The 27,828-nt window shown below is 55.6% G+C and overlaps 11 protein-coding genes across 11 annotated transcripts; 5 read left to right on the top strand and 6 right to left on the bottom strand.

The window, feature by feature from the left end:
* Positions 1 to 266: 266 nt before the first annotated feature.
* On the bottom strand, positions 267 to 1,141 carry IWZ02DRAFT_100084 (uncharacterized protein). The gene has a single exon (XM_066761232.1). The coding sequence runs from the start codon at positions 943 to 945 to the stop codon at positions 409 to 411; it is 537 nt and encodes a 178-aa protein (XP_066618846.1). The 5' UTR covers positions 946 to 1,141; the 3' UTR covers positions 267 to 408.
* IWZ02DRAFT_100062 (endoglucanase D precursor) lies at positions 730 to 3,135 on the top strand. Its single transcript, XM_066761230.1, has 2 exons — positions 730 to 1,287; positions 1,354 to 3,135. Exons 1-2 carry the CDS (start codon positions 993 to 995, stop codon positions 2,811 to 2,813), a joined length of 1,755 nt encoding a protein of 584 aa, XP_066618847.1. The 5' UTR covers positions 730 to 992; the 3' UTR covers positions 2,814 to 3,135.
* Positions 3,136 to 3,689: 554 nt separating this feature from the next.
* IWZ02DRAFT_100079 (SLA2 Src like adaptor 2) lies at positions 3,690 to 7,114 on the top strand. Its single transcript, XM_066761231.1, has 4 exons — positions 3,690 to 3,821; positions 3,876 to 4,036; positions 4,110 to 6,835; positions 6,908 to 7,114. The coding sequence occupies exons 1-4, from the start codon at positions 3,814 to 3,816 to the stop codon at positions 6,992 to 6,994; spliced, it is 2,982 nt and encodes a 993-aa protein (XP_066618848.1). The 5' UTR covers positions 3,690 to 3,813; the 3' UTR covers positions 6,995 to 7,114.
* Positions 7,063 to 7,774, bottom strand: IWZ02DRAFT_100103 (uncharacterized protein). Its single transcript, XM_066761233.1, has one exon. The coding sequence runs from the start codon at positions 7,685 to 7,687 to the stop codon at positions 7,235 to 7,237; it is 453 nt and encodes a 150-aa protein (XP_066618849.1). The 5' UTR covers positions 7,688 to 7,774; the 3' UTR covers positions 7,063 to 7,234.
* An 86-nt stretch (positions 7,775 to 7,860) lies between these two features.
* On the bottom strand, positions 7,861 to 10,757 carry IWZ02DRAFT_485233 (uncharacterized protein; the record flags this gene model as incomplete). Its single annotated transcript, XM_066769213.1, has 4 exons — positions 10,710 to 10,757; positions 10,402 to 10,661; positions 9,493 to 10,344; positions 7,861 to 9,436 (listed from the first exon to the last, which is right to left on the bottom strand). The coding sequence occupies exons 1-4, from the start codon at positions 10,728 to 10,730 to the stop codon at positions 7,861 to 7,863; spliced, it is 2,709 nt and encodes a 902-aa protein (XP_066618850.1). The 5' UTR covers positions 10,731 to 10,757.
* A 329-nt stretch (positions 10,758 to 11,086) lies between these two features.
* Positions 11,087 to 13,200, bottom strand: IWZ02DRAFT_462910 (uncharacterized protein). The gene is made up of 3 exons (XM_066768303.1): positions 12,644 to 13,200; positions 12,099 to 12,492; positions 11,087 to 12,032 (listed from the first exon to the last, which is right to left on the bottom strand). Exons 1-3 carry the CDS (start codon positions 12,762 to 12,764, stop codon positions 11,492 to 11,494), a joined length of 1,056 nt encoding a protein of 351 aa, XP_066618851.1. The 5' UTR covers positions 12,765 to 13,200; the 3' UTR covers positions 11,087 to 11,491.
* Positions 13,201 to 14,022: 822 nt separating this feature from the next.
* Positions 14,023 to 16,142, bottom strand: IWZ02DRAFT_100188 (delta(24(24(1)))-sterol reductase). The gene is made up of 4 exons (XM_066761234.1): positions 15,950 to 16,142; positions 14,811 to 15,833; positions 14,209 to 14,758; positions 14,023 to 14,151 (listed from the first exon to the last, which is right to left on the bottom strand). The coding sequence occupies exons 1-4, from the start codon at positions 15,991 to 15,993 to the stop codon at positions 14,140 to 14,142; spliced, it is 1,629 nt and encodes a 542-aa protein (XP_066618852.1). The 5' UTR covers positions 15,994 to 16,142; the 3' UTR covers positions 14,023 to 14,139.
* A 156-nt stretch (positions 16,143 to 16,298) lies between these two features.
* Positions 16,299 to 19,304, bottom strand: IWZ02DRAFT_462914 (uncharacterized protein). Its single transcript, XM_066768304.1, has 3 exons — positions 18,602 to 19,304; positions 18,370 to 18,548; positions 16,299 to 18,320 (listed from the first exon to the last, which is right to left on the bottom strand). Exons 1-3 carry the CDS (start codon positions 18,857 to 18,859, stop codon positions 16,526 to 16,528), a joined length of 2,232 nt encoding a protein of 743 aa, XP_066618853.1. The 5' UTR covers positions 18,860 to 19,304; the 3' UTR covers positions 16,299 to 16,525.
* Positions 19,305 to 19,783: 479 nt separating this feature from the next.
* On the top strand, positions 19,784 to 22,997 carry IWZ02DRAFT_100192 (uncharacterized protein). Its single transcript, XM_066761235.1, has 5 exons — positions 19,784 to 20,567; positions 20,628 to 21,401; positions 21,453 to 21,559; positions 21,635 to 21,797; positions 21,845 to 22,997. Exons 1-5 carry the CDS (start codon positions 20,007 to 20,009, stop codon positions 22,931 to 22,933), a joined length of 2,694 nt encoding a protein of 897 aa, XP_066618854.1. The 5' UTR covers positions 19,784 to 20,006; the 3' UTR covers positions 22,934 to 22,997.
* A 1,127-nt stretch (positions 22,998 to 24,124) lies between these two features.
* Positions 24,125 to 25,295, top strand: IWZ02DRAFT_385243 (NIPSNAP family protein; the record flags this gene model as incomplete). Its single annotated transcript, XM_066765387.1, has 2 exons — positions 24,125 to 24,761; positions 24,811 to 25,295. The coding sequence occupies 2 exons, from the start codon at positions 24,125 to 24,127 to the stop codon at positions 25,293 to 25,295; spliced, it is 1,122 nt and encodes a 373-aa protein (XP_066618855.1).
* Positions 25,296 to 25,952: 657 nt separating this feature from the next.
* Positions 25,953 to 27,675, top strand: IWZ02DRAFT_100282 (CDP-alcohol phosphatidyltransferase-domain-containing protein). Its single transcript, XM_066761236.1, has 3 exons — positions 25,953 to 26,798; positions 26,894 to 27,523; positions 27,663 to 27,675. Exons 1-2 carry the CDS (start codon positions 26,071 to 26,073, stop codon positions 27,435 to 27,437), a joined length of 1,272 nt encoding a protein of 423 aa, XP_066618856.1. The 5' UTR covers positions 25,953 to 26,070; the 3' UTR covers positions 27,438 to 27,523; positions 27,663 to 27,675.
* The last annotated feature ends 153 nt before the right edge of the window (positions 27,676 to 27,828 follow it).

Here is a 27,828-nt window from a genome sequence, read left to right on the forward strand (position 1 = left end):
AAGCAAGTAGTTCTCGCTTGGCGGGCAGAGGCTGAATAGTAATAAGTACAATCTTTGTACGGGTGCGTAGGTACGTGCCGAGCGACAGCTGCCGCAGGTACCAGACCGAATGAATGGCGTCATGTTTAATCAAGGTAGAGTGCTTGAGCTAGGCACATGTACCTTTCCGTGGCCATGTATCTAGGTATTTACATACACATGCAGTCTGTCTGTCTATCCGTCTTGGTAGAAGGATTCGCGAATCAATCGCAGCAAGCGCACCATGCGCCCCCGCCTGCTTGGTTTGACGCTTAAAAACACGAGACTAAATGCGCACCTCGATGCTCTTCTTCTCGCACTACTCTATCTGATCTTCCATACCTACCTACCTCTCCATCCCTTCGTCTACCACTCGGTCACTCATTCACATCACCGTCTCACGCGTGCGTCATCAATCCCGAACACGCAGCCCCACACGCGGGGATAACCCCTGTGCATCAACGGACGCAGTAACTCTATATTTGCGCTTAACAACCGGGCCGGTCCACCTCTTTCCACACGATGTTCTCTACGCGAACGACGGATCGAAACGGGGCGCGCAGGTTTGCTGTTATTGGAGGGGTGCGCCAGTCCGGCGAGGCGAGCGGTTGCACTGTGCGTGCGCTGGGTGGTAGCCGGGTGGGCGCGCTGTGTGGTTGGTGGGTTTGTTGGATGGCGCTCGCTTGGTTGGGTGAGTGAGAGTGGCGGTTGACTAGGGTAGATGGGGGGTGAGTGAGTGAGGTGTGCGAGGTACAGAGAAAGGCATCCGGCGGGAGTTTGTTTTCTCGGAGAAGAGGGAGGGTCGCCTGGGTGGAGTGGATTGATTGATTGAGTGGGACCACTTTGTTCTGTGGTCATCGTAGGTATACATATCATGCAATTGGCAACCGTTCCACTCAAAATTCTCTCGCTCATTGCATTATCCATTCGTTCATTGTTTTTGTGTTGGTCGCCGTCGCTCCTTTACGTCTAACATGAAGCTGCCATTCCTTGTCTCCTTCGCAGCGGCCACGGTCTCCGCGAGATCGATCCCGCCTTACCCGTACAGCAACTCGACTACATCGGGACACTCCAGTTCCAGCTGCAACGGGACGGCGTCGTTCAGAGATATTTCGGCGGCTGATTTTGTCGATGCGTTGAACCCGGGCTGGAATCTGGGAAATTCGCTCGATGCAACGCCGGATGAGGGAGATTGGGGCAACGCGCCTGTGGTTGCCGAGACTTTCGACCACATCAAACAGGCCGGGTTCAAGAGTGTCAGACTTCCGGGTGAGTTGCTGCTCAAGGAGCGTTCTTCTGTGGCGTAGGAGCCGGAGCTCATGGCTTTGATGGCAGTGACCTATGCCTATCACTTCGAGACGCAGGCGCCAGACTACACGGTCGACCCAGCATGGCTGCAGCGCGTCTCAGACGTCGTCGACATGGTCACCGAGCGCGATCTGTATGCTGTTGTCAACGTGCACCACGATAGCTGGATTTGGGCCAATCTCGACACTCCCGCCAACTACTCTTCCATCGAGGACAAGTTCTACAAGCTCTGGTACCAGATCGGAACCAAGCTGGCGTGCAAGTCCGAGCTCGTTGCTTTTGAGCCGCTCAACGAGCCGGCGGGCTCCACAGCGGAGGCTGGCGCAGAAATGAACCGGCTGAACAACCTCTTTCTCAAAGCAATCAACGATGCCGGCGGATTCAACAGCAAGCGCGTCGTCACGCTTGTAGGGCTGGGAGAGGACGCGGCCAAGACAAGCCAGTGGTTCCAGCGGCCGAACGGCACGTACAGCAACCCCTGGGCGCTGCAGTACCACTACTACTCACCGTACTCATTCATCTTTTCTGCCTGGGGCAAGACGATTTGGGGATCGGACGACGACAAGAGTGCCCTCGAGGCCGACATTGCCGGCTTCCGCTCCAACTTTTCCGATGTTCCTGTGCTGATTGGCGAGTGGGCTGCCTCGACGACCAACACGGAAACTGCGGCGCGTTGGAAGTATTTTGATTTCTTGGTGTCGACGGCGAACAAGTACAACACGTCGACTGTCATTTGGGACAATGGCCAGGACTTTTTCGACCGCAATGCAAATGTTTGGCGGGACCAGTCGGCGATTGACATTTTGATGAGCGCCTCGGCTGGCGTTGCGAATGCGCTGGCTGACAGCACCACGGACAACCAGACGACGACGCAGTCGAGTTCTGCGTACATTTGGCAAAAAGGAAATGCCAGCATTAGCGACCAGAAGATTCCATTCAACTTCAACGGCAACCGAATCAGCCGCATTACCAAGGGTGGGCAGGCCTTGAGCGAGGGTGCAGACTTTAGCGTCGATGGCTCCAGCGTGGTCTTCAAGAAGAGTTTCTTGTCCACCGTCTTTTCCAACCGCGTGCCGGGGATCAAGGCCAACTTGACTCTCGAGTTCGATTCTGCCGCCGCTGCTCTCACCATCCAAGCAGTGCAGTGGGATACCCCAACCATCGGTAACCACACGGTTTCGGCCGCGGCGGCGGGGACTGGACAATTCAAGATTCCCATCGTCTACAAAGGCCTCAAGAAGCTTGCAGCGGTGCGAGCAGTCAAGCAAGACGGGTCGATTCTCGTCGACGACTTCACGCAGTGGTTTGGGCCGCTAGAACAGGGACGCATGACATACTCGAGCCAGTGGACGTGGGACGACAGTCATGTCATACTCGAGGGGGCGGTCGCACAGGCCGTGAGCAGCGCGGAGCAGGCGGTCGACTTGACGTTTGAGTTTTATCCGCGGGTGCCGGGCAACTCGTTGAATTTGACCATGACGCCGTGAGCTGCGAGTTAAGATGAATGAGCTGGAAGGAGAGAGAAGTTCACATTCTGTCCATAGCTTTGAGTGGCCAATGAGAGATTGAATTGAGTGATGTTCCGATTACGAGCGTCGGCGGCGGTGACTGTCGGGCAGAGGCACATTGAAGATGCGTGAGGTGTTCTCGAGGGCCGGGAGCCACCTCAGTTCCATGTCATTGGCAGCGGCGGGGGCGTGACGGAGGCGACGTCATGGGACACGAAATCCTGCAGACTGGAGGGTGGATGTTGGAAGTCTGAATTGGCTGCCTCGAGATTGAGGTTTTGGGCATGGATTGGGATTATTGGGAGGGAGGAAGAGCTGACGCACGTCCGTGGCGCCGCATCTTGGCTCCCGTCCGCTGCTCCCCCAGGCCCAGGCCCAGGCCGCAGTCAACCGCACCGCAGAGCTTCATCATCTGCTCAACTCTCTCGCGCCCGCGCTTTCTGCCTGTTGCTTCATTCTTTGATACCCTCATTCTCTTTGCTTCCACCCCTACCAACAGCCAGACCCTCCCCAACTCTCCCCGTGGCCAACTTGCCGCCGCGTGTAGATCGTCACCTCCCCGCCGTCCACCCCCGACCACTGCGCCTGGCTTCGCCGCAGGCAGCCCTTACCGCCCAATATCATGTATAACTCGCGGAATGTGGATATGGGCAAGCAGGTGTGTCCAAATTCTCCATCGACGAGCTGCGCCCAGGTCTCAGGACGCCGTTTCGCGCGAGGCGGCAGACTAACTCTGGATAGGAGTCGGAGCTTGCCATCAACATCCGCAAAGCTACCAGCATAGGTAAGCCGACTGCCTTGTCAACTACGGCCACGAGCACGCTGACATCTTGCCTTTCCAGATGAGACCGCGCCGAAACGTAAGCTCGCGCTTTATCGCGCTTGTTCGGAGCTCTATTGATGCGTGCCAGGGAAACATGTTCGCGCCGCCATTGTCTACACATGGGACCACAAGAATTCCGACTCGTTCTGGGCGGGAATGAAAGTGTAAGCGTTCGTTTGGATACTTTTGCGCAGAGACCGGACTCTGATGCTGCGCAGGCAACCCATCTTGGCCGACGAAGTGCAGACCTTCAAAGCCCTCATTACGATACACAAAGTGCTCCAAGAAGGACACCCGATTGTTCTCAAACAGGCTCAGGCGCACATTGGCTTTCTTGAAAGCTTGCAGAGAGGCGTGTCCGGAGGAGAGGGTCTCAGGGGTACGTGCTAGAACATTTGTCTAGGTTTCCCAACGAAGACTTGCGAGCCTTGTGGTTGACTTGAAATGTACAGGATATGCTCCGCTCATCTCGGAATACGTCTACTTCCTCTTGGCCAAGCTCGCTTTCCACCGCCAGCACCCCGAATTCAACGGTACTTTCGAATACGAGGAGTACATCAGTCTAAAATCCACAAACGACCCCAACGAGGGCTACGAGACCATTTCCGACCTCATGACGTTGCAGGATCAGATTGACTCGTTCCAAAAGCTCATTTTCTCGCATTTCCGCAATGGGACAAACAATGAGTGCAGGATTTCGGCGCTGGTGCCGCTTGTTCAGGAGAGCTACGGGATCTACAAGTTTATTACCAGCATGCTGCGCGCCATGCACACAACGCTCGGCGATGACGAGGCTCTGTCGCCCCTTCGTGGACGTTATGACGCCCAGCACTACCGCCTGGTCAAGTTCTACTACGAGTGCTCAAACTTGAGGTACCTCACCTCTTTGATTACCGTTCCGAAACTTCCCCAGGACCCGCCAAACTTGCTCTCTGAAGATGAGGACAGACCGGCGTTGCCCGCTCGACCAAAGAAGGAGGAGGAGCCTCCGCACAAAATCTCCGCCATCGACCCTGAGCCGATCAACGAATTTTGGAAGGACGAGCAAAAGAGGCAGCAGCAAGAATACGAAGCGGAACAGCGTAGACTGCAACAACAGTGGGAAGATGCCCAAAGACAACAGCAACAGTCTCAGCTGGAAGCGCAGAGACAATTTGAGGAGCAACAGAGGATGGCAGCTGAGCAAGCCAGGCTGGCCCAGGAGCAACTTGCTAGGGAACAGTTTGCTCAACAAACGCAAGGCCGCCTCGCAGAACTCGAGCGCGAAAATCTCAACGCCAGGATGCAGTATCAGCAGGACCAGCTGATGTTGCAGCAATACGACCAACGGGTCAAGGCACTGGAAGGGGAGCTGTCACAGATCCAAGCGAACTTTACGCAGCAGTCTCAATCAAAGGACGACCAGATTCGCGCCTTGCAGGAGCAACTAAACACCTGGCGTAGCAAGTACGAGGCATTGGCGAAGCTCTACTCTCAGCTGCGGCACGAACATCTGGAGCTGCTCCAAAAGTTCAAGTCGGTCCAACTCAAGGCGTCGTCGGCCCAAGAAGCCATCGACCAGCGCGAGAAGCTGCAGCGGGAGCTGAAGACCAAGAACTTGGAGCTTGCAGATATGATTCGCGAGCGTGATCGTGCATTGCACGACAAGGACAGGGTCCAGGGCGGTCACAAAGACGAGGTCGAGACGCTCAAGCGCGAGCTCAGACTTGCTCAGGACAGAGCAGACCAGGCAGAGCGCGGAAAGGGCTCCGAGTTGTCTGCAATGCTGTCGAGGCACAACCGCGAAATTGCGGATCTCGAAGAGGCTCTGCGTAACAAGACTCGCCAGCTCGAAGACATGTCGATGAAGTTCAGGGAAGGCGATTCTGACCTTGAGCGCCAGCTGCGCGAAAAGGAGGACGAGCTGGAAATCTTCAAGGCTGGCATGGACCAGACCTTGTTGGAGCTCAACGAGCTCAAGATGAACCAAAACGAGACTGACCACGCCACGGATGGTGTCATCGACACCGTCATTCTCGACAACTTGCGCAAGATTAATGACATGATTGACTCGGTTCTTCAGAGCGGAATCCAGCGGGTTGACGACTCTTTGTACGAGCTCGAATCGTCGATGCAAGCAGGTAACCAGAATGCCACTGGAGCGTATGTGCTGTCGCAGATTGAAAAGGCCTCTTCGTGCGCCATGGAGTTTTCTACTGCCTTCAACAACTTTATTGCGGATGGACCCAATAGCACGCATGCGGAGATTATTCGAACAGTTAACAACTTTTCTGGATCGATCGCCGATGTCCTCAGCAACACCAAGGGACTGACGAGATTCGCTTCCGATGAGAAGAAGGCCGACCAACTCATTTTTGCCGCACGACACGCTGCCGAATCGACGGTCAACTTTTTCCGTTCACTGCAGTCTTTCCGTCTAGATGGAATGGAAGATTTGCAAAAGACGGACGTCGTCCTGAACGGCAACAGCGAAGTCCAGCTCAACCTCCAAAAGCTCTCCAAGATTGCAGACGCCTTTGCGCCAAAGACCAAGATTACCAACAACCAAGGCGACTTGGGCGATCTCGTCGACCGCGAGATGTCCAACGCCGCCAACGCCATTTTGGCCGCAACAGAACGCCTCACCAAGCTCAAAGAAAAGTCGCGCGACAGTTACTCGACTTACGAGCTCCGTATCCACGATGCCATTCTCGGTGCCGCTATTGAGGTCACCAACGCGATCGCACGCCTCATCAAAGCCGCTACCGAATCGCAACAGGAAATCGTGCGCGAGGGCAAGGGTACGTCGTCACGTACTGCTTTCTACAAGAAGAACAACCGCTGGACCGAGGGACTCATTTCGGCGGCCAAAGCCGTGGCCACGTCGACCAATATGCTCATCGAGACGGCCGACGGTGTCATCTCTGGGCGCAACTCGCCCGAGCAGCTCATTGTCGCGTCCAACGACGTGGCAGCCAGCACGGCGCAGCTCGTCGCCGCCAGCCGCGTCAAGGCCAGCTTCATGTCCAAGACGCAGGACCGCCTCGAGGCGGCGTCCAAGGCCGTCACTGCCGCGTGCCGTGCTTTGGTTCGGCAGGTGCAGCAGATTATTCAGGAGAGGAACAATGGTGGCGAGGAGGCTGTCGACTATGCCAAGTTGTCGGGCCACGAGTTCAAGGTCCGCGAGATGGAGCAGCAGGTGTGTTTGCCCTTTTTTCTTTTCTCTTCTCCTCCTCTTCTTTTGCAAATGCTGACTTGATTGGGCTGCTAGGTCGAAATCCTTCAGCTCGAAAATGCTCTTGCGGCTGCTCGGTCGCGGCTGGGTGAGATGCGCAAGATTTCTTACCAGGAGGATTAAAGCCCCGTCGTCTTGGAAAAGAAATGGTCACGAAGCAGTGTCTATGCGGCTCAGTCGCGGGCTAACATTCGAGCCCCTTTTGGCGACGTAGCGCCGTTGCGTGGACGCTGTTTCGGCTGTCCAGCTACCAAGTGGGTGGACGTCGTTGTGATGGAGTTGGGCGGTTGATTGTTGACGATTGGCTGGTTGGGTGGGGAGGCAGGGCAATAGGTGGTAGTCAGTTTGAGTCTTGCTTGTTGTTCATAAACGCGCCGGACAGGTAGGTAGGTAGGTAGGGTAGGTAGGTAAGGTACATAAGTTTCGACATGGTAGGATGGCAGGCAGGCAGGCAAGCAGGCATCGTGGCAATGAATGCATCACCCATTCGGGACTAGAATTTTGTTTTTTCTGGTGCTTACACACATCTCGACCGATCGGTCTTCTCATTCTGTTCCTTCTCCATCTCAGACTCGTAGGGAAGTCGCAAATTGCATGGATGGATGTTTTTTGGTGTCGGCCGCGATCCGGAATAGCGTCTACACCTCGCCGAGACTCGTCTTCGTGACCTCCATGTCTGAAAGAAGTTTGTCTATGTAACCCAGCCCCGCTGGCCAGCTTTTCTGGAATGCTTGAAGCAAATGTCAACGCCAAGATGGGGAAGGTACCTATCAGACAGATGTCTATCCCGTGTGCAGTCAATCCAACAGCCTCCATGAGGGGCAACCAGACAGACTGGCTGGCTGGCTGGCTGGCTGGCTGGATTGCTCCAGCGAGCTCAGCTCAAGTGAACAAATGCATCAGACGCGCCTATCCACAATCCACACACATTGCAAGCGCCAAAGTCCTCAGGATTCTTGAATCCCCCTTTGCCAGACACGACCATCCAACTAAAACCACCTCCTCTCCTTCATCTTGCCCCACCAACGCCCCGGCTCCGCTTCCTCCCTCGGACCCTCCCAATCAAGCAAGACGTCAACCCACTGATTACACTCCGATTCCCACTTCTCCTTGTCGTCATTTGGGCGCCACGCGCCTGTCTGCTCTTTACGCGCCATCATGCTCTCGAGGCGCCTGATGCGGCGGCTGGTCCGCCTGACAGATCCGATGCGCACGTCGACGTCCCACACGGCGCCCAAGCCGGCTTGGGCGCCGAGGCAGAAGCTGGCGCGGACGAGCACGCCGCCCGGCTTGCGCTTGGCCGTGTCGCTGAGCGCGGGGCCGATCTGGCGCGCCACTTGCTCGGCCATGTGGCGCGGCGTGTACAGGGCACGCAGGCGTTCGGACCATCTGCTGAGGGGGACGGGTTTCCTTTGGTAGCCGCGGTGCACGGCTGTGATGGGGATGCTGACGAGGGGCTCGGGACCTGTCAGGGGGTCGATGGTTACGTCTGTGAGGACGTGGTCGGGGTGTGACGGGTGGGGAGGGACCACGTTGGGGAGATAATCGTATTCACCTTCGCTGGGGCCATTAGTGCATGTAGAGGCATTGGAAATGTTGGAGCAGTTGTATGAGCGGTCGTTCTCGCCATTGACGCGCCCATCAGCCATCCCTTCGTTGGCAGCATCCGAGACCACAGCTAGGGCTGTCGAGTGAGGCGTTCGTCCGTCGAGCCAGTAAGATATCACTTCTTCGTCCCGGTCGCTGCCATCGAAATTGGTGTCGAGCCAGAAGGACACGGTGAGCCTTTCAAGGGCGTGGAAGCTGCGTAATGGCTTGAGCATTGTCTTATCCAGCGATGTTGGGGTGTAGAGTATAGGTGCGCCGGTGTAACCACAAAACTTGAGCTCGGTAATGGTCTGCGAGTGTAAAGATGCTATTGTGTGTGCCATGGAGCAAGAACGAGGCCAGTCGAAGGAGGGTTCAAATTCAAAGTCGGGGCCAGGAGGGGTGGGAGTACTCTCGACCGTTAAAGATAGGGCCTCTTCGTCTTCGAAATGCAGACCCCATAGGTCGAGGTCGTTTGAATGATCTTTGTTAGTCCAAAGATTTCCAAGCGGACACGAGGTGCCAATCATCACAATCTTCTTTAGAGGTGATGCATGCAGAGCACGTACGATTTCACGCCTCTCGGCGCGAGGAATCGCGCCTTCCATCTTGACGACCTCAAGCTTCTTCATGTGTGGGGCAAACCAGGAAATAAATCGTCGTCTGCGTGCGATGCCGCCGAGTGCTGTCTGGAATGGTGCCACGCCCTCGTCCATTGGATCCTCGGAGAATGCAATGTCGATACGGAGTTCATTAAGTGTCCGGCCCAGGTTGGCAATTACAAGTTTGCGTCTTTCTACAATCGACTTATCTTGACCATGCTGACTGAAGAATCGGTCCATGGGCCAGGCCAAGCATTGCAATTTGTCATGAGCCTCCATGAACTCCAGGAAGCTGGCTGATAGCGTGCGGAAGTCGGCTGCAAATTCGCGCGCATCGAGGAGATATGTTCCTTTTGGCAGGCTGCCCAAGGTTAGCCTGCATGTGCACGCCAGCATCAAGCGAACACTCCGAAAGCAAATATTCTCACTTACCTTGACCATGGCGTCATGGCGTTGCGCATTTGAAATGCGCGCAAATGAGGGAAGCGAAGCATACTTAGATGATTGAGCATGTCATGCACATCCGACTCGTCACGCTCTTGATAGCAACTAAAGGTAAGCAGCATATCCAGGTTTAATGATGTCAGCGTCTGCGTGGTATCCCAAAGCAAGTATCGCAAAAAGGTCACCGGAGGCACGTGCTCATGTACACTGAAGACTCCTCGAGCATGCAGCGACGGCTCATGGCTTCGGAGTACTTCGTTTGCCTCGGGAAGTGAATTGTAGGTGAGATTGTCGTAGAACCAGGCGTCTTCCATAGTGTCCAACGATACTTCGCCGTTGCCCATGATTGGTGATGTGTAAGTGCTGTACTCTCCGCCGATTCCGTCCTGGATTGTCGAGCATGCCTTGCCGCGCGAGAGCGCCATTCCGCGGTACAGGATAGCACGAGTCTTGTCGTTAACAATAGTCAATCTTCTGATGCGAAGACTCTCGATGCCCGTAAGATCAGGCCAATATGACGATCCTACTCGACTGGGCCGTGGCAGAGCCAAGGAGCAACTCTCCAGCCATAGCCGTCTTAAGGGAATATTCCTTGGACGGTCCGGGTGCAAAAAGCCCCATATTAACACATATGTCAGGTTGTAGTGGCCGTATACTATGCGCAAAGTGTGCACATTCTTCATGTTCCATATGGCCAAGATCAGGAGTAGGCGAGTCCTTGGATCTGGCGACAGGACCCTCGACTTGAACGAGAACTTGGGTAGTTCATGATAAATGCCAGGAGTAGGGAGATGGCAGCGGTGGAGGACGGTTTGGACGAGGGAGGCAAGGTGCGGTTTTCTGCGATCCGTCAGCAGCTATTCGCGGTCGGAGAAGAGCTCACATGGGGAATCGTGCCTGGCCAGCACCAGCAGCTTCTTGATAATCGGGGTATCATCGTGCTCGTCGCAACGATTATCTCGACACCTGTGAGCGGCGATTTGCGGCCTCTCGTCTTTGGGATGGAGCGTCCATTTGTCCTTGAGCTCCAAGTCTTTCCACAAAAGAGGCGTTGCGCGCTGGTAGCCCCAAGAGCACGTCAGTGCCACTCGCGTTAGCTCGCTGTAATTCAAGTACTCGAAGATGTCGTAGACAAGCTCGTCGGGCAGGGTTTTGAACTGCAGATAGGTCAGCGCGAGTACAGTTAGCGGGCGGAGGTGAGCTACTTCTGTGAGGTCATCGTCCATGGCGATAGCAGTAATGAGTGGAGCGCAGTGGTCTGGCGAGATGGCGGGGGATGCGCTCGACATGGCCGACAATGTGAATGGCCCGAGCTCCCAGCGGACATAGCCCTATCATATCGCCGGCTGCCCAATGTGGTAACAAGCTCAAATTGGTCGACTCTCTGGAGCTGCACGATGCGGTCATTGGACAGCAGAAAAACAAAATATCTCTTTCAAGGCTATCATCCGAACTGGCCGAGTAGGTATCGGAACTGGCCGAGTGGGTAGCAGAATTGGCATGAGTCGTGCGGTTCTAGCCAGCCCTCAAACGGTGTAGCAAAAAGAGCACGGAAGATGTGGTCACTCCAAAAGACGACCGATGGCGTTTGCTTGTAGCGTTGTGATTACAATTCAACACCAAGGCGATGAGCGGCATCTATGGGAAACACTGTTTATTCGTACCGGTGCCTTCCGTTGCTATCCTGAGTTCTACTCCAGCGCCGCGATGCACCGGATAAAGAAAACAGAAGCAATAACAGTTGAACCCCCGCAATAATCAACAATGGTTACATTAAAGTAGTGCAGCCGAAGAATCCCGTCATTTCCATGTCCATACAGCGAACCAAAAATGCTGTACATGGATAGAAGCACCGCATGCCTCACAACTCTGCCAAAATGCAAACAGAGGTCTCTGTGAGGTAAAAGACGACCACCACCGTCGACACACGAGGGAGCAGCCTCAATAAAATCTCCTTAAATCTTCGCGACCCTCCTCCTTACGGTCCTTACGGACTCAAAATATGCCTGAGGATACACGGGTTCACGTAGTCCGGACACGGGTCTTTCCGCACCAGCTGCTTCTCAATCGGACCCGTCGGGCCGTTAACGTACTTGGCCGTGACGCCTCCCAGAATCTCCTGCTGTCGCTTGTCGCTCTTAGGGTACTGCTTGTCACCCCACCTGCCCAAGAAATCGAGCCATTCGGTCGGATACTTGTCAGGCTCAGTAGACGTTAAGGTCGGCTTGCCGGTCGCGTCGCTAAACTTATAGAAGTAGGCGTTTTGCAGCGGGTCCCATAGCTTGCCGCCGTCCTTGGGCCCGTCGGTGTAGTCCATCAGGATCCCTTTGCCCAGGTTCAGTTCGGAGATGGTGTGGTCGTGCGAGCCTGAGACGGCGTAGTTGGCGTGCGAGCCATTGGCGATGTAGTTGACGAAGCGTTGGCCCGATTTCTCGAGCACGTCGTAGGCAAAGGCTTGTCCGTTTCCGTGCTGGCTGAACCACACGTATGTTGGTTTGCCTTTTTCGAAGCGGATCATGTTTTGTTCCCTGGCGCATGTCAGAACCGTCACTTGCTGAGGAACGCAAGTAGGAGCAACGTCCGCCAAAACTTACCAGTCGCCCACATGGTGGCCAGCTTCAAATGCCTTCAAGACAACGCCACCCCAGTTGAACGAGTAGAAGTACTGGTAGAAAGCGTCGATGTTGTCGTCACCTTTGTCAACAATTATGATAGCAACCGCGATAGCGTCTGATGCTTTGCCGTCGCAATCAGGTGCAGCGCCCTTGAGCCATGCCGGATCATTTGTGATATCGTCTTTGGATGTAAGGTAAACCTTCTTCCCGCCATCGGCAAAGTCGTTGAGCTTGTTCAGGTTGGTCAGGGACAACGGCGACGGAGCTCCCTCGATCTTCTTGAAGTCGTTATCTTGTGGCGTAGTGTTGTTGAGGTGCACTTGCAGGTCGGAAGGTAGATACACCTCTTGGTGATGTAGGTAGCACAGGGGCGCTACAAAGTATTCAGTGTTGGCTGTGTGTGTTCACAGACTCGCCGGTGGTTTATACAGCGAGGAAAATAGACAGGACGGAAGCAGCAGAGAAACGTGCAGGACAGAACTCGAGGCGTAACGACAGGACGAAAGACGTAGGACGCAACTCACCATAGTCCAAAACATATTGCGGCACACCATCGACCTTTGGTTTCTCAAGCAGACCCGAGGCGAGACTGGCGCAAGCCGCGAAAAGGCCCGCATGCCACAAAATCATGTTGCCCAACAACATGGTGTAGCATATACACGTGGAGGCTGTTTGTCAAAGAGGGTACGTGCTGGGGCGTTCCTCCAAAAAAGGATTGGGTTCGGACTGAACTTTATGGGGCAAGGTCGCCTCCTCCCGCAGCCGAAGTCCGCACTACACGACGGACCCAGGCACCATGACCACGGGGCCCTGATCAGCAGCGACGCCGCCTAATGGCGCACACACGCCTCCGCAACCTTAAAAGGCGACGTTGCAGGCGGCGGCGGAGGCGGACGGGGAGCAAGTAGCCAAGAGCGGAGGCAGTGTGGGGAGAGTGGCAGCGAGCGCCTTGGGAAAGGAGCATGGTGCTCTCACATGGACGGTTGGGGATCCATGCTATATCCCGCAGCCGAACCGCGTCGGGCATCCTTGTTGATCAGAGGAAGGCTCCGGGTTTGCTGAACTGAGGTCCACAGGCGCACGATGCCGTTTGAGGCGCGTGACCAATCACAGTGCACGCAGGCTGCCTCGGCGGCCGCTCAATGTTGACCATGCTGCGTCGTGTTTGATCGTGGGGTGTATTTTGTTTGACAGAGTTGCCCACATGGGGTTCCTTACTGCTGCTGCGTTGTGATGCCAGCTCAGGGTCTTGGGCCCACGGTTAGCTGTTGCCCTCGCCATGGGTTTGCTGGCTTCATTTTTCTTGGAAATGGAGCAAAAGTCATCCTGCCTGGTGAAGTTAGTTACTCGAGGCAGACTCGGAAGGCCGGGCGGCTATGCAGGGTAGAGCGGTATCCCGACTCGACAGCATCGGCCCAGGGCGCCGACAGGACAAGATTCGTTTTCGCATCACCATTTCATGCTGCTGAACTGTCTTGGGATGAGGTCATGGCATGCGTCTGCGTCCCACGCGCTCGCGCGCATCGTGCAGCATTGATTGTGACCTGAAGCCGCTTTCGTCGTTTGAGACTGGGCCAGCCACATTGCGCAGCACCGCCCTGTGCCATTCTTTTTCGAGTATTAAGCCACTCTACCTCCGAAACAGACAACACCCAGGTACAGCCACAGACGCCAAGGAAAACTGTCAACGTTAACGACGGCAGAATATGACCGCAGCGCCACCTTTCGCCTGCCCGTCCGAAATTTGAATGGATTCTCGTCTTTGCGGGTACCTCTAAAACCTCCATATCTACTGCACCATATTTGCTCAGAGGGCAGGAACCTTGCAGGCACAGCCACGTACGTATTTACTCCGCATGAATCCTCAAAGGTCGGATCCTTGTGCGTTTCAAGCCACAATGCATCCACGCATGGCGCTCTGTAATGTGCTGGAAAAAAGATCTAGCTTCAGATGGCTTTTGCGTCTTCAGACGCTCGTCGGTGAAACTAAATGCTCATCCGTAGGAAATCGCATCGGCGCTCAGATGACGTACTACGTAAGCTTCTGTCAGCTTCAAGGCGCACCATTTCCAAAAGCAAAGATTCTTACCGGAATGAACAGGTAGGGAACCCGGCGCTCATACTCCTCCCATGCTTCGCCATATTGCTTCCGGCAGCGCTCAATGTCCCTCGTCGCGCGATGGATGATCATGACGGTGAAGAAGACCGGGTAAAACCAAGGGAACGGACTGCGGAAACCAGTAATGAAGCCCCAGTTTAAGGCAAACCAGAGGTCGCATGTGTAATGAATCTTGCGAGCCAATCCGTACCAACCATCACAGAGAAGATTCTTGCCAGTCTTGGTTCGGATCGTCTTCGGGTTTTCCACATATTGCCACGGGAGTTGAGGGAACGTCTTGCGCACCTCGCCATTGCCCCTTTCAGTGTGACGGAAGTGATTCTTTTGGCTGTTGGTGGTGTCCCAGATCCAGTAGAAGAACAGGTAGGCGGCGAAAAGGAAGGCAAGCACCCACTTCGGATGCTCGTACTCTGACGGGTGGTGGTTTGCCAGATAGATGGTGCAGTGGCAATAAGTAAGCGGTACACCGGCAAGGTTCCAGAAGGCTAGCATGAAACCTTGCTTCTCAAAGTACATGTCCCTTCAGGGTCACAATCAGCGAAGCTCGACCACATTGGATTGGGGCGTCATACCAGGTGGTGACAATCAAGTGTTCACCTTTGCTGCAAGCGTTCGCGTACAGCCAGTGGGCCATGACAAGGAACGCAACCTCTCCACTGATGTATCCGTAATTTTCATATTGCCTTGCAGCGGTACCGAGAGAGATGAAAAAGAGCATGTACCACGGAATGCGGACTTCGAAAAACATCTTGAAGTCGAGCCATCCGAACAGGCGGGGGTTAAGCTCCGCGCCCATGAAAAAGTCGTAGACTGGAGATCCAGTCATCCTGGTCTGGACGCCACGGACATGAGCGCTGATGTAGAAGTAGATGCTGAACATAAAGCCAGTCAGGATCGCGACGGACATGATGGGGCCGAATTCGTCAATGAGAGTGTAAAGCTTGAAATAACCCGTGTAATGAAGCGCAAGGCCAAGAACGATGTTGGAGTAAAAGCTCCACACGGCCGAGCAGTAATAATCCAGCTGCTTCCCTCCCAGATGGGGAAGGGCTTGACCCTTGGCGTAAACTCCGGGCATAAACAGGTAGAATACGACCTGGATGACCAAAAAAGTCCAGTATATGGTCCAGGCGCGAGCATGGGGGAATGCGCCCTCGTAGCAAAGAGATGCCAAATGCTTCAAAAAGTCGGGGATGCTTTGGCCGTCGGCAGGCAGGGGAAGAGCTCCATCATAGTAGGTCGCGCCCGCCCACATGTAGTACATCAACAACGGGAAACCAATCATCATGGCTCCCGTGCCAAGTGAGCCACCGAATTCCTCGTGGTCGTTTTGCAATTGTGTGGGGTCGATGACCTTCTTCTCCGTCTTGTCTTGGTCGGCCAGCTTTTCAGTGGTTCCATTGGTTCCGTTGGTTGATGCATACCCCTGAGCAGCTCCATTGACATGGTCGGACGAGGTACTGGTACCATTTGACGTTGGCGCAGGCGTTGCGTCTTCCTCTCCAGACTCGGCTTCGGCGCTCAGAGCAGCTGATCTGCGCGTGGTGCGCCTTTGGCGGCCAGGAGTTTCCACAAAACCTGGATTGGTGGGCTTCCTACAGCTTACTGTCAGCTCATCTGTCGCGTGAAAGATTTATAATTTGGTAGAGAGTGTGCGCCAGCGTGGAGGGCACCGAGGGAGGGTGCGATTGTCGTGGTGGAGGTTGACTACCTAGGCGTTGCGCCGGTCTGAGACCGGGTTATTCTCTGCGACATGATTGACTCGGCAGAGCAACCAGTTGGAAGCGCTTCAGCAGCAATGACAGCTTTGATGAAGGATGGAAAAGGATGCAATGGATGCGCGCAAGGATGGAAAAAGATGGGATAGATGCGCGCGTGTGTCGGCGACCGACGGCCCCTTGTATAGAAGTGATGACGGCCGGTGGAGAGATTCGGTGGTGTAGTTCCCCAAAAGTTGGCCGCCCTTGGCGTGTTGACAAACTTTGCTTAGCTTCCGGTAAAGTTACCGCCTCCACCTCGGGGCAACCTAAGGAACGGCAAGAACAGCACCCATCATGACATCATTCGAGGACATTGCATTGCGCCGGGACCTCATCGCACCGCGCGACAATCGAGTAACGACATTTGCAGGGGCGTTGTACAGTATCTGTTGCCCTACGTGGTATTTCTCTACGGGAAAATCGGTCGCTGACCTGCTTACGCCTACTACCCCTGTGATCCACGACGCTGCAAGATAGCCTAGATCAGACCGACCAACCAAAAGAGCATTCCTCTCCAAACCCTCTGACTACGCTCCTCTCCTGACATTCGTGCTCATCAAAGTGATCTTCTTCTTCTTCTTCTTTCCTCCATTGCCAGAACTGGCCGCAGCTCCGGTCTTGGAGCTCTCACCCTCTCCCATCGACATGGCCTGCATTTGAGCCATCATTTGATCCTCTTGCAAAAGATCCTTCTCCCAGTCTTGCAACCAGCCATCATCGGGGGTCTCTTGGTCATGGGAGGACGCGTGTAGCGGAGGAGTAGCAGGAGCTATGGCTGTTGTCCCCCACACAGTCCGAGGGGCACTAGGGCTGGTCGAAGGAGATGCCAGAGATGCGAATGCAGAGCCCTGCCTCCTTGGCGCGTATGGAGGCGAAGTCGACGTGTGTTCGCCGTCTACAGAACCAGGAAGCTCTGATGAAACTAGTGGCTGGAAGTCATCTGCACTAAATCGGTTGTCCGACACGCTTGGTCGCTTGCGGCGCGCCTGGGCATAAGTCTTCTGGTCTTCTTCCTTTTCTGCCCGTATCCGTGCCTTCTCTTCTCTAGTTTCTTTTTCCCTGTTTCTTTTCCTTCTTCGATCAATCTCGGACTTGAATTTCTCTAGGGTCTCTGGTGCAACGGTGTCTGTCCAATCACACTCTAGAAATGCAACTTCGCGACCGTACGGTAAATGGGCAAGATACTTGGTTCGTTTCCTCAGTTCGTCGTCGACAACATGCCCGGTCGAAACTCGCTCCACTCGCGGAAGAATCGTCGTTGGAAATGAAGCAAAGTCCCCAAAGGCTGCTTTGAGGATGCGAATGTCGAGGGGTGAGAGGTAGTAATGCAGGGCGGCTTGGTAGAAGAAGTACTCAGATGGTGGTTGATGCTCATGTTGTCGGTTTCGAAATTCCGCAAGCGAGGTTGACAGGTTGCTTACTGCTTGCGACTGTCCAGCAGCAGCATTCGGGGACTCGGTTGTAACAGCACTATCAAGATTTTCGGGACCAGCCGCAGGTTGTACGCCAGTTTCAGAGGAAGTTTTCTGTTGGCTGTCGATTTCGGTATCTTCCAAACTTGATGGAGCAGCATCCAGGGCTGATGCCTCCGTCGGAGCAGCAGATTTTCTTAATCTACTATCAGAAGGCTTTGCGGGCATTGCTGGAGGATTGCCTATGCCCTTAATCTTTTCCTTTGCGTCGTTTATCATTTTGACCGCTTTGCGCGTCCATTCAGTACTTTCTCCGTACAGGAGCTCATCGTCTCGTCCTTGGCTCTGCACCTCTTCGATTTCGTCATTGAACTGATTGATCATATAGTCTTCACTGCCCTTCATGATCCGAGCGTAGTCCATGACTTCTGCAGCTATGTGCCACGGTACTTGTTCGTCGTTGGGCAGGATGTCTGCTCCATCTCTTGGGAGTGCAAGTGTGCTCGCAGCCGGGCGCAGAATCAATCGAAGAACGACGTCGGCACCCTCTCGGGGAGCTTCTCCCTCTTGGCCCCAGTAGAACCTTACTGGCCTGGTTTCGGAAACGTAAATCTTGTCCTCGCAGAGAGGGCATTTCTTCGATCTTGCTTTCTTTTCCGGAACCTTGGTATCCTCATTCTCGGAGTGCATGAATCTTATCAGACACGGCAGGCAGAAGATGTGCCCGCATCTCGCCATTCGCGGCGCTACCGGGTCGCCAAGGCAAATAGGGCAAGAGGCGGATTGAGACTGGGCCGAGGCAAGAATCTGTAAGACATTATTCCAGTCCAGATGGATGTCGGCGTCAGTGCTCTGAGGGTAGTAATCTGCACGGGGGTCGACAATGAATCGGTAGTTGGCATGGACATATCTGAGATGAACGTTAGGAGACGACCAATGCACCACTGAGCTGATCTCACCTCGCCTTGTCTACCGCATGGTATCCGGATCCAAGACCCCACGTTGGGGCCCTTCGATAAGGGCGGCCATGGCTGTGGCCACCGTAGTGATTAGACTGAGGGCGCGGAGGAAGGCTAAAATTCATCAAATGGGTGATTGACGTTTGGCCTTTTCGACTGTTGGTGGAGCGCATGGCGATCTGTAGGCAAGTTAGGGCATGTCGGCACCCAGGACTCGGAGTGGGAAACATACTGCTTCCGCCAGAGCATCCTCGTCGGCAGCAGCAAAACGTTTCGAGCTCTTGTGCTTCTTCTTCGAGGTCTGGTTGTTCCGTGGCGAGGGGATGGAACGCGAAGCTGCACCTGCACCGAAACTACCTGATCCCCCAGCTCGGCGCAGGCCGTAATTGTCACCGGTTGCGGACGAAGCAGCCTGGGATTGGACTGGAGAGGACTGATTCGAAGTGTTGGTCGACTTGGAGGCGGCAATGCTGGACTGATTCGCAGACATGGTGGTGCGCACCAATGACGAAACTGCGGGGGGGCCACCCAAAACCTCGCCGGGGGGGCAAAGCGGCGACGAGAAGCTCGCGGAGAAGAAAAATGGAGAATGATGGTGTCGATTTTACGAGTGATAGCTGTTGGTCCCCCGAAGGTGGACTTTGGGGGATGGAGAGAAGAGTCACTGGAGCTGGTAACGTTTGATGTCGGGCTGTCAGAGGGCGAATCACGTGAAGCGGGCGAAGTCGGGCGGTTCTGGATCGTGTGAGTGCCCTGGGCGGACGCCACTTGCAAGAGGGAACAATTGAGAGGGAGAGGAGTGGCAGATGAGAATTGCAGCTGGCGGGGTCGAGGCGGCTGAGTGGCGGCGTGTCCGTCTGTCAACCAGCACAGGCACGTTGTGAGGTGACGCAGTGGGAGGCAGGCGGCGACATTATTTGCAGGGCGTGCGGGGCCGGCGCATGAAGAAGAAAAGTCGCGGCCGCATGCACTTGAATGCCATGATTCCTTGTCAAGCCAGCACGATCTTCAAATGATTCATTCGAGAAAAGTCTTCTGACTGGCGAGCAGTGGGCGCCTCAGCTCATGCTCTCGGCTGTCCAACGCCCGCCGTGCGTGTAATTGGAACGGTGGCAGAGCAGAGATGGATGGAGCCCGCGTCTTGATGCTTGGCAGGCAGGCGGGCGGGCAAGGAAGGCATTGAAGAAGCATCCGAGTGTTGATTGTGTTTCCACAAGATACGGCTTTTGACTGGTTTGGCGCAGTCGTGCCTTGAGCCACGCGATCGTCGGCCTTCCAGTCTCTCTTAAGTTGTCTCTGTCATGTCACGCTGCCTTGATGACCTCAACTGGAACCCACGCACCCCCAGCAAATTATCAAGCCAACCTAACCTGACCTACCGTACCGTACGTAGCCCGCCAACCCTCCGCCAACACAAACCCGTCATCAACCACCACCACCTCCTCCTCCATCACAACCTCGCCATCCTCACGCGTCGCCCTCTGCTGCGCATCCGGCGCCGCCCGCCGCCGCTCTCCCTCACCGCTGCTTGAAGGCGCGTCTTGGCGGCCTTCATCTTCTCTTCAACCCGCCTCACGTCGGTCGCTAGGTCCTTGACCGGCCAGCGCTGACCGTGAGGCACACGTCTCCATCAACCCATGGTGCCCGGTCCTCACGCCGGCATGCCCTCTGGAGCTGCCATGAGGAGACAAAACGACTTCTACCACATGCCGCCGCAGGCCCACTCGCCTGCGCCCATGCATGTCTACGCCGGCTATCCCCATCCCGCCCACTTCCACGGCACCCCATACTACCCTCAACACTACTATCCTACCTACAATGCTCATGCGCAGTATCAACACCCGCTGCCGCCCCGGCCATACCACCCTCAGCAGCCACCGCCGCTCCAGCATTCGCCCGTCGTCGTCTCCTCTCATCCCCAAGCTCATGCTGCTGCTCCTATGCACCGACAGCATGTCCGCACTCCGCCTGTTGTCCACACCCACACGCCGCCGGCAGCCTTGGTAGCACAATCCTTTACGCCGCAGCCTGCACCCTCCACACCTTCGGTTAATTCGCAGCCATTGGCATCACCCTCAACTCCAACGACCGCACAAAGCGCCTCCACCACGCCTCCCATCCCAGGTTCGTCGCGGCCATCCTTCTCGTCGAGAAACACGCCTCCGGCGCTGGGACTCAGGATGCCATTCTATCCTCCGGTACGTGCGCTCCAGGGTCCGCTCTCACTGTCGACCAAGACTCTGCTAACCTTGTGACAGCTACCCTGGTACTCCAACCCCGACGAGCCATTTCCTCCAAAGGCGCGGCGACAACGGAGGCGGAGGCGCGACCAACCTGCATCAAATGAACCCATGCTAGAGCTGCCCGCAAGGGAACAAACTGCGGAAACGACGCAAACCGAAAACTTGGAGCAACAGGAAAAAGAGCCAAGGGATGCGCCAGAGACCACGGCGATTGCGGCCTCGGAACTCGACACGCCCGACACTTCTCAAGCTCCCTCGGAAACTGATTCGACGCGCCCGACGACTCCCTCATCAGCGCTACCACCGTCCACGCCTCGCGCACAAGCTCCAGTGACTCAAAACCGCAAGAGCACTGTCCCGGCGGTACCCATCATACCAATCAAGCCTGTCGTGCCCGCAGTCCCTGCATCCCGCAGGAAAAGCAGTGCCACTGCGTCTACAGCCGAGCGCCCGGCCACCGCTGTTGAGGAGCCGAAACAAGAAGACGACAATGCGGTCCCAAAAACCTCGGCATCTCCGGTGTCTGAGCGAACTGCGACTCCTACCTCGCCCCCTTCGAAAGCAGCACCCCCCAAATCTTGGGCCGATCTGGTGAGGACCAAAAAGACTGCTGCTCCCGCACCCCCAACGGTAGCAAACGGTGCATCTGCCCCCAACGGTTTTGTGCCACCCAAGAGCGACTCGCTTGTCGACGTCCTTCGAACTTTCGAGGTGAACAATGACAGCAAGATTGCTTTCATCGAGCCGCGCGGTCTTGTAAATACCGGCAACATGTGCTACATGAATTCGGTACGTGTTACGATGAGGTTGACAGGATTGCAGTCCTAACAATTGTCTTAGATTCTTCAAACCCTTGTTTTCTGTACGCCGTTCTACGAGTTCCTCGATTTGGTTGGAAAGCGTGCAGCGTACAGCTTCAAAAGCGAGACTCCTCTGCTCGACGCCATGTGAGTTCTGAAAAAAAAAAAAAAAAAAAAAAAAAAAAAAAGCCTCTTGAAGATTGCTTACTGACAAGAATGAAGGATCTTGTTCGTTCGTGAATTCCCCATCATTGATTCTGCCCTTTCGCAAGAGCAACTGAAACTCCGGCTCAAAGACATTGAGCTGGAGCAGTATGGCGATGCATTCACCCCCGAGTTCGTTTATGAAGTCATCAAAAGTCTTCCTCGATTTTCATCTATGAGGGTAAGTTTTCCAACCAAACGAATGGAGCAATTACTAAATATTCACAGCGCGGGCATCAGCAGGATGCTGAGGAGTTCTTGGGTTTCCTTCTGGCAGGTCTTCATGATGAATGCGTGCATGTGATGAAGAAGGCTCCGGCAGATGCCAAAACTGGCAACGACAACAACGCTGACCCCTCGGCAACCGAAACCACAGTCGATGGCTGGATGGAGGTCGGCCCGAAACAAAAGGCGGCAGTCACCAGGTCGTCTGGCGTGGTCGACTTTGAAACTCCGATAACCAAACTGTTTGGCGGCAAGCTTCGTTCGGAACTTCGCGTTCCTGGACTGAAGCCCTCGGTCACCCTCGAGCCCTACCAACCGCTTCAGCTTGATATTGGAGCGCCCAGCGTGAACAACATCGTGGACGCGCTCAAGGGGCTCACTCGCCCCGAAACACTCCAAGGCGACTTCAACTCGCCACGTGGTCCAGGGACGTCGGCGACAAAGCAGGTTTTCATTGAGACACTACCGCCTGTACTCATTCTGCATCTCAAGCGTTTCCAGTACGACAACACCGGAGGGACCCAGAAGATCTGGAAGAAGGTTGGGTATCCCCTGGACCTGGAGATTCCGAAGGAGGTCTTTCCAACGCACATGCGGCCCGGTCTTGCAGTCAAGGGCGGCCAACCCAAGTACCGGCTGACGGGGGTGGTATATCACCACGGCAAGACGGCCAGCGGTGGTCACTACACGGTCGATGTGCGTCGTCAAGACGGTCGGGAGTGGATCCGCATGGACGACACAGTGCTTCGCCGCATCCGCGCCGAGGACGTGGCGGAAGGCGGCAGCGAAGAAGACCCACGGGTGCTTGCCAAAGCGCTCGAACAGCACAAGCGTGACCAAAGTGCGAACAAGAACATTTACGAGCAGGCAGGCTTCGATCAAGACGACGAGGAGGAGCACGACCAGGCGGAAGGAGGGTGGAGCCAAGTCAATGGCTCGGGCAGCTCGAGCGCAGCAGGCAAGAAGTGGACCGGAGTGGTCAACGGCACAGCGACGCCATCGTCGGCTGGCAAGAGAACACCGATGCAGGACAAGGGCGCCAAAGACAACAAGGTGGCCTACATTCTCTTCTACCAACGGGTCAGGTCATAGGCCCATGGGACACGGTTGTATCAAGACATGGAGCAACAGCGAAGAAAATCTTTCTACGCAACGAAAAGTTTCCGTTTCTTGGGGTCGGTGGTGATGTTGACATGAGGATGAGAAGAAGAATGGGGGGACTAGGCACACGGGGCTTGGTCGCGAAAAAAAGGATGGTGCTTGGCGCTAGAAGGATGGGTCATAGGGGGGGGGAAGGGGGAGGGTAGGGTTTTGTACATAGCATAATTCTGAGGGTTATGTGGAGGAGGAGCAGGGGTTGAGGAGCAGAGGGGACATTGAAGAGTGGTCGTCATGTGTTGGTGATGGTGACGCCATTTGGAGTCAAAAGATGTGGGGAGCTCTGGTGGAGAAGATGGGGCCAGGGTATGCGAGCGGCTCGTGCGGACTTCCAGCATAGCAATGACAACCATTCTGAAGAGTGGTAAAGGGGCGACGTGATGGACGCAGAATATTCCTAGGAGTACGTACGTGTAGACGGGAGAAGATGGATTACGGTGTCAGATGTAGCGAGCGGTTAGTATCGGGTACTGATGTAAGAGGACAGGGATGGTGTCCAAGCTCCCTGCTTCAGATTCCCGCGAGAGGGGGGATCAAGATGTCGAGCGTCTGGACAAACAAGATGGGACCAATGGCAACAGCGATGATGAGGGCCGTGATGAACAAAGGGCTTCCAATCCAGGGACGAGCGAGGGCGGTCGAGGCGAGGACGGGCAGGTGGTGGTGATTGGTGCAGGTTGCTGACGCACAATTTGCGGGGAAGCTTTAAAGCAGAGCCCAAGGGTCTGTCCGTTGGGTCTTGTCACTCTCCAATGCCAGCGCAGTGCAGAGGTACCTCGCACCTCCCACCACCCATCGACCAGACCAGACCAGACGCATTCACCCACCCGCTTGGCTTTCTCCCCTCACCCCTCTCCGCACCCACACCACCCCATCTCGTACATCTCGCACCACACGGCCACCTGAGGCGGCGGCAGAGGTACTTGGTCCTTCGACTCGCCTGAGCCGATCCAATCCACAGCCAACGTCATCCCTCCTGCTCCTTCGCCTCTGCTGTACTATCCATCCATCCATCCATCCATCTACCTTTACTTTTATTCCAACACAACCACCACCACCCTCTCCTACTCCCTCCACATCCCGCGACACGTCGCTCCATCCCCCCACCCCCAATAACCTTGCACCATGATTCCCCGCATCGCACCGGCTCTTCGCACCCAGGCTGTGCCTTCAGCGCTGCGCTCCTTCACCGCTCTGGCCGCCCATCGTCAACCCGCACGCTCTCCATCGCTCGCCGACGTCGAGCCCAATGGAGCCGCGACCTTTGACGAGCGGCAGCGCGCCTTTCGACAGCAGCTGAAGGAGCAGGCCGCGAGGCGTGAGAGAGAAGAGAGTGGGTCACCTTCTGCATCCCAATCCCCAGCCGCCGGTGATGTGTCTGCGTCTGGTCCCTCTGCAATTGCTTCGTCCGATTCAACGCTTGCCAAAGCCGTCAACTCACTTCCGTTTGTGCTCGCAGGAGAAGCCAAGGAGCGCGAAGAGGCCCATGACGGCGGCAAATCCAAGGGCAAGCTCTCGACCCTCATCTACGGCACCCACGAGGGCCGCAACCTGGACCGCGACATGGAGAGGAGCTTTTCCCAAGTGCTTGCTCGCGGCAAGTACGTCCACTCGATCGTCACTCACGAGGTCAAGCCCGACAAGGTCGACGAGTACGTCGAGCTCGTGGGCAAGTGGTATCCGCGCATGGCTGCTTCGCCTGAGAACAAGGTCAATCTGGTCGGTAGCTGGAGAACAGAAGTTGGGGATTGCGACACGTTTGGTCAGTCCCCACAAGCGTTGACAATGCGGTCGGGCGCTAACCCATGCAGTCCACATCTGGGAGTACCAGCGCTACGAGGGCTACCACGAATCGCTCCACTCGATTCAATTCCATCCCGATTTCCCCGAATTCGACAGAAAGCTTAAGACACTCATCAGTTCGAAGCGGTCATCGCTGATGCAGGAGTTTTCATTCTGGCCGACCACTCCGCCCCGCCGTCTCGGAGGCATCTTCGAACTCCGCTCATACACGCTGCACCCTGGCAACTTGCTCGAGTGGGAGACGCACTGGCGAAAGGGACTCAAGGCCAGGCGCGAGGTCATGGAGGGTGTGGGTGCATGGTTCGTTCAGATTGGAGACCTCAACACGGTACACCACCTGTGGCAGTTTGCCAACCTCGAGGAGCGCAAGGTTCGCCGGGAGCAGAGCTGGAGCGTCGAAGGGTGGGGCGAGACTGTTCACAAGACGGTGCCGTTGATTCAGACGATGAAGAGCCGCATTATGATTCCCATGCCGTGGAGTCCTGTGGCATGAGGCGGCAGACACTGGGCTGCTGAAGGATCATGGGACATGAAGTCTAGGACTTGTTCTGCAGGTGCGAAGGGGAATTTGTTTACGGCGGTGGATTGGATCAAGGAATGGCGGATGTGCATTTCCCGCGCGTTGCTAGTGTCGGTCAATCTGCGTGGCCAAGGGTCAAGGCATTTGAGCAGGCGGACTTTCCAATTGGTTTGTACGGGTATCAAACTAGCTCCGAGGAAGGATTATGGTCAACGAGGAAATGAAAAAGGTCAAAATTGACTCTTGGAAGCCCCAGGCTGCTGGGCCATGTCAACAGCTTACAATGAGTAGCGTGCAGCCAACAATGCGAGCCGTGCCGCGTTGGCAGTACGTAGTCGGAGGCCGTGTTGTCCATGGATGATGCACTGTCAAACTTTGGAAGCGGCCGTTGTGCCTGTAGCAGTAGCCTATCATGGAGCGCACAAGTCTTCAGATCGCGTGGCCCGAGCCATGACGCCGATGGAACGCGTCCGATCAAGAAATTCCAGCGTCGAAACAGAACCTGTCCCATTCATCTTTTCTTCACTCTCCCCGCCCCCCTCAGCACGTATTAATGACCTGACGACCGCGACGACTCGTTTTACGCAGCCAGTCACTACACTTGGAACCGACCGCCGTTGGATTCCACACAACGCGCACGCTGCCCTCTTCACCCACCGCACACCACGCGCCACTCCGCCACGTCAGGGCCTAGCGACCCCACAGTCCGGCAAGAGCTGGGAAACATATTGAACGCTTCACTTTCAAAATGGTCTACATACGGCAAGACAAGCTGCCTCGGCTTAAAGAGTACAAATACTCTGGCGTCGATCACTCGCTGGTCTCGCGCTACATCCTGAAGCCCTTCTACACCAATGTCGTCATCAAATGTTTTCCCATGAGCATGGCGCCGAACATGATCACGCTCTCCGGTTTCTCGTTTGTCGTTGCAAACTTCCTCACCATGCTCTGGTACTCGCCTGGCCTCGACGTCGACTGCCCGACTTGGGTCTACTACTCGTGGGCGCTCGGTCTTTTCCTGTACCAAACTTTTGATGCCGTCGATGGGACGCAGGCGCGCCGAACCAGGCAGAGCGGGCCGCTGGGAGAATTGTTTGACCATGGCGTTGATGCTGTCAATACGAGTCTTGAGGTTCTTCTGTTTGCCGCGGCCATGAACCTCGGCCAGGGCTGGAAGACGGTCATGATTCTGTTTGCCAGCTTGCTCACTTTCTACGTGCAGACCTGGGATGAGTATCACACTCACACGCTGACGCTGGGCATCGTCTCCGGTCCCGTCGAGGGAATTCTCACGCTCTGTGTCGTCTACGCCTTGACCGGATACCTGGGCGGCGGCAGCTTCTGGCACCAGGGCATGCTGGCGACGCTCGGTCTCAATAAGCCCGAGTGGCTGCCAGAGCTGGTGTACAACATGGCGTGGACCGAGTCGTACATGGTGTACGGCGGCATCATGCTCGTCTTCAACACCATCTCCAGGTCAGTATGCACGAGACGGCCACCGACTTTTTTCCCTTGCATCTCCACACCTCACCCGATCGAAAGACTATGATGCAGCTAACACGACCACATAGTGCGCAAAACGTCATTGAAGCTCGCCGGGCCCGCGGTCAGCGCAGCCGCATCGCACTGCTCGGCCTACTGCCCTTCTTCACGGCGTGGGTCCTCATCGTCGCGTACCTGTACCTGCAACCCGTCATCCTCAACGCGCACCTGGTGCCTTTCATCTCCTACGTCGGCCTCATCAATGCCTTCAGCGTCGGCCGCATGATCACGGCACACCTGACCAAGTCGGCCTTCCCGCGGACCAACATCCTGATCCTGCCGCTGCTCTTCGCCGTCGTCGACTCGGCCGGCCCCGTCATCCGCAACAGCCTGCAGAAGGCCCACATCGACGGCATCTACCTCGGCGGTCTGAGCAAGCTGGGTTGGCCCAGTGCCCTGGGCGATGGCGTCTATCAGGTCGCGTTTGTCTTCTTGTGCGTCGGTCTGGCTGTTGGCGTCCATGGCAGCTTTGTATATGATGTCATTACGACCATTTGCGATTATCTCGATATATGGTGCTTGACCATCAAGCATCCTTACGTCGAGGCCGAAGACGGCAAGAAGAGCAACTAGGCGTGTCAATGGCTGCATTTCAAATGCTGCTGGGTCAAGGGAATCGGACAGGAAGGACTCGAACGGCAAAAAGACGAAGAAGAGATGTTTTCGCGGACGTGGTGAGGCAGAAGAGGATCCAGCAGCAAGCCAGCCGCTGCTCAAAAGTAGATGAAGAGGATGCTGAGAAAGCGTTCTGGGCGAGGGATAGTCTTTGGCGGCCGAAGTTTCCATGTCGCTTCCGTCTTTCCACTTACTTGTCTTCGTCATATCTTTCCTATCTCCTTGGAGGCGCTTCGTTCGTCTGGAAGTTTAGCTGATCGTTCGAAACGAGCCGACGACTAATTGGGTCCATACATGTACAACCACCACGTTGTGTACGATTCGGACGAGCGGGCGGGCGCGCCGTGTT

Source organism: Phyllosticta citriasiana, assembly GCF_038021145.1.
Source record: "Phyllosticta citriasiana strain CBS 120426 chromosome Unknown IWZ02scaffold_16, whole genome shotgun sequence".
Classification (NCBI taxonomy): domain Eukaryota; kingdom Fungi; phylum Ascomycota; class Dothideomycetes; order Botryosphaeriales; family Phyllostictaceae; genus Phyllosticta; species Phyllosticta citriasiana.

Bases quoted from the DNA above. Each gene is read 5' to 3' on its own strand.
- IWZ02DRAFT_100282 (XM_066761236.1), top strand. From the start codon at position 26,071: ATGGTCTACATACGGCAAGACAAGCTGCCTCGGCTTAAAGAGTACAAA. The intron at 26,799-26,893 runs GTCAGTATGCAC...ACGACCACATAG, and splicing joins GTCTTCAACACCATCTCCAG to TGCGCAAAACGTCATTGAAG.
- IWZ02DRAFT_100188 (XM_066761234.1), bottom strand. From the start codon at position 15,993: ATGTCGCAGAGAATAACCCGGTCTCAGACCGGCGCAACGCCTAG. The intron at 15,834-15,949 runs GTAGTCAACCTC...AGTAAGCTGTAG, and splicing joins CAGACCGGCGCAACGCCTAG to GAAGCCCACCAATCCAGGTT. The intron at 14,759-14,810 runs GTATGACGCCCC...GTGACCCTGAAG, and splicing joins CACTTGATTGTCACCACCTG to GGACATGTACTTTGAGAAGC.
- IWZ02DRAFT_462910 (XM_066768303.1), bottom strand. From the start codon at position 12,764: ATGTTGTTGGGCAACATGATTTTGTGGCATGCGGGCCTTTTCGCGGCT. The intron at 12,493-12,643 runs GTGAGTTGCGTC...AATACTTTGTAG, and splicing joins GCAATATGTTTTGGACTATG to CGCCCCTGTGCTACCTACAT. The intron at 12,033-12,098 runs GTAAGTTTTGGC...GACATGCGCCAG, and splicing joins GGCCACCATGTGGGCGACTG to GGAACAAAACATGATCCGCT.
- IWZ02DRAFT_100192 (XM_066761235.1), top strand. From the start codon at position 20,007: ATGGTGCCCGGTCCTCACGCCGGCATGCCCTCTGGAGCTGCCATGAGG. The intron at 20,568-20,627 runs GTACGTGCGCTC...ACCTTGTGACAG, and splicing joins GGATGCCATTCTATCCTCCG to CTACCCTGGTACTCCAACCC. The intron at 21,798-21,844 runs GTAAGTTTTCCA...AAATATTCACAG, and splicing joins CTCGATTTTCATCTATGAGG to CGCGGGCATCAGCAGGATGC.
- IWZ02DRAFT_100079 (XM_066761231.1), top strand. The intron at 4,037-4,109 runs GTACGTGCTAGA...TGAAATGTACAG, and splicing joins CGGAGGAGAGGGTCTCAGGG to GATATGCTCCGCTCATCTCG. The intron at 6,836-6,907 runs GTGTGTTTGCCC...TTGGGCTGCTAG, and splicing joins TCCGCGAGATGGAGCAGCAG to GTCGAAATCCTTCAGCTCGA.
- IWZ02DRAFT_100103 (XM_066761233.1), bottom strand. From the start codon at position 7,687: ATGGAGGCTGTTGGATTGACTGCACACGGGATAGACATCTGTCTGATA.
- IWZ02DRAFT_462914 (XM_066768304.1), bottom strand. From the start codon at position 18,859: ATGTCTGCGAATCAGTCCAGCATTGCCGCCTCCAAGTCGACCAACACT. The intron at 18,549-18,601 runs GTATGTTTCCCA...ACTTGCCTACAG, and splicing joins AGGATGCTCTGGCGGAAGCA to ATCGCCATGCGCTCCACCAA. The intron at 18,321-18,369 runs GTGAGATCAGCT...CGTTCATCTCAG, and splicing joins CATGCGGTAGACAAGGCGAG to ATATGTCCATGCCAACTACC.
- IWZ02DRAFT_100084 (XM_066761232.1), bottom strand. From the start codon at position 945: ATGGATAATGCAATGAGCGAGAGAATTTTGAGTGGAACGGTTGCCAAT.
- IWZ02DRAFT_100062 (XM_066761230.1), top strand. From the start codon at position 993: ATGAAGCTGCCATTCCTTGTCTCCTTCGCAGCGGCCACGGTCTCCGCG. The intron at 1,288-1,353 runs GTGAGTTGCTGC...CTTTGATGGCAG, and splicing joins CAAGAGTGTCAGACTTCCGG to TGACCTATGCCTATCACTTC.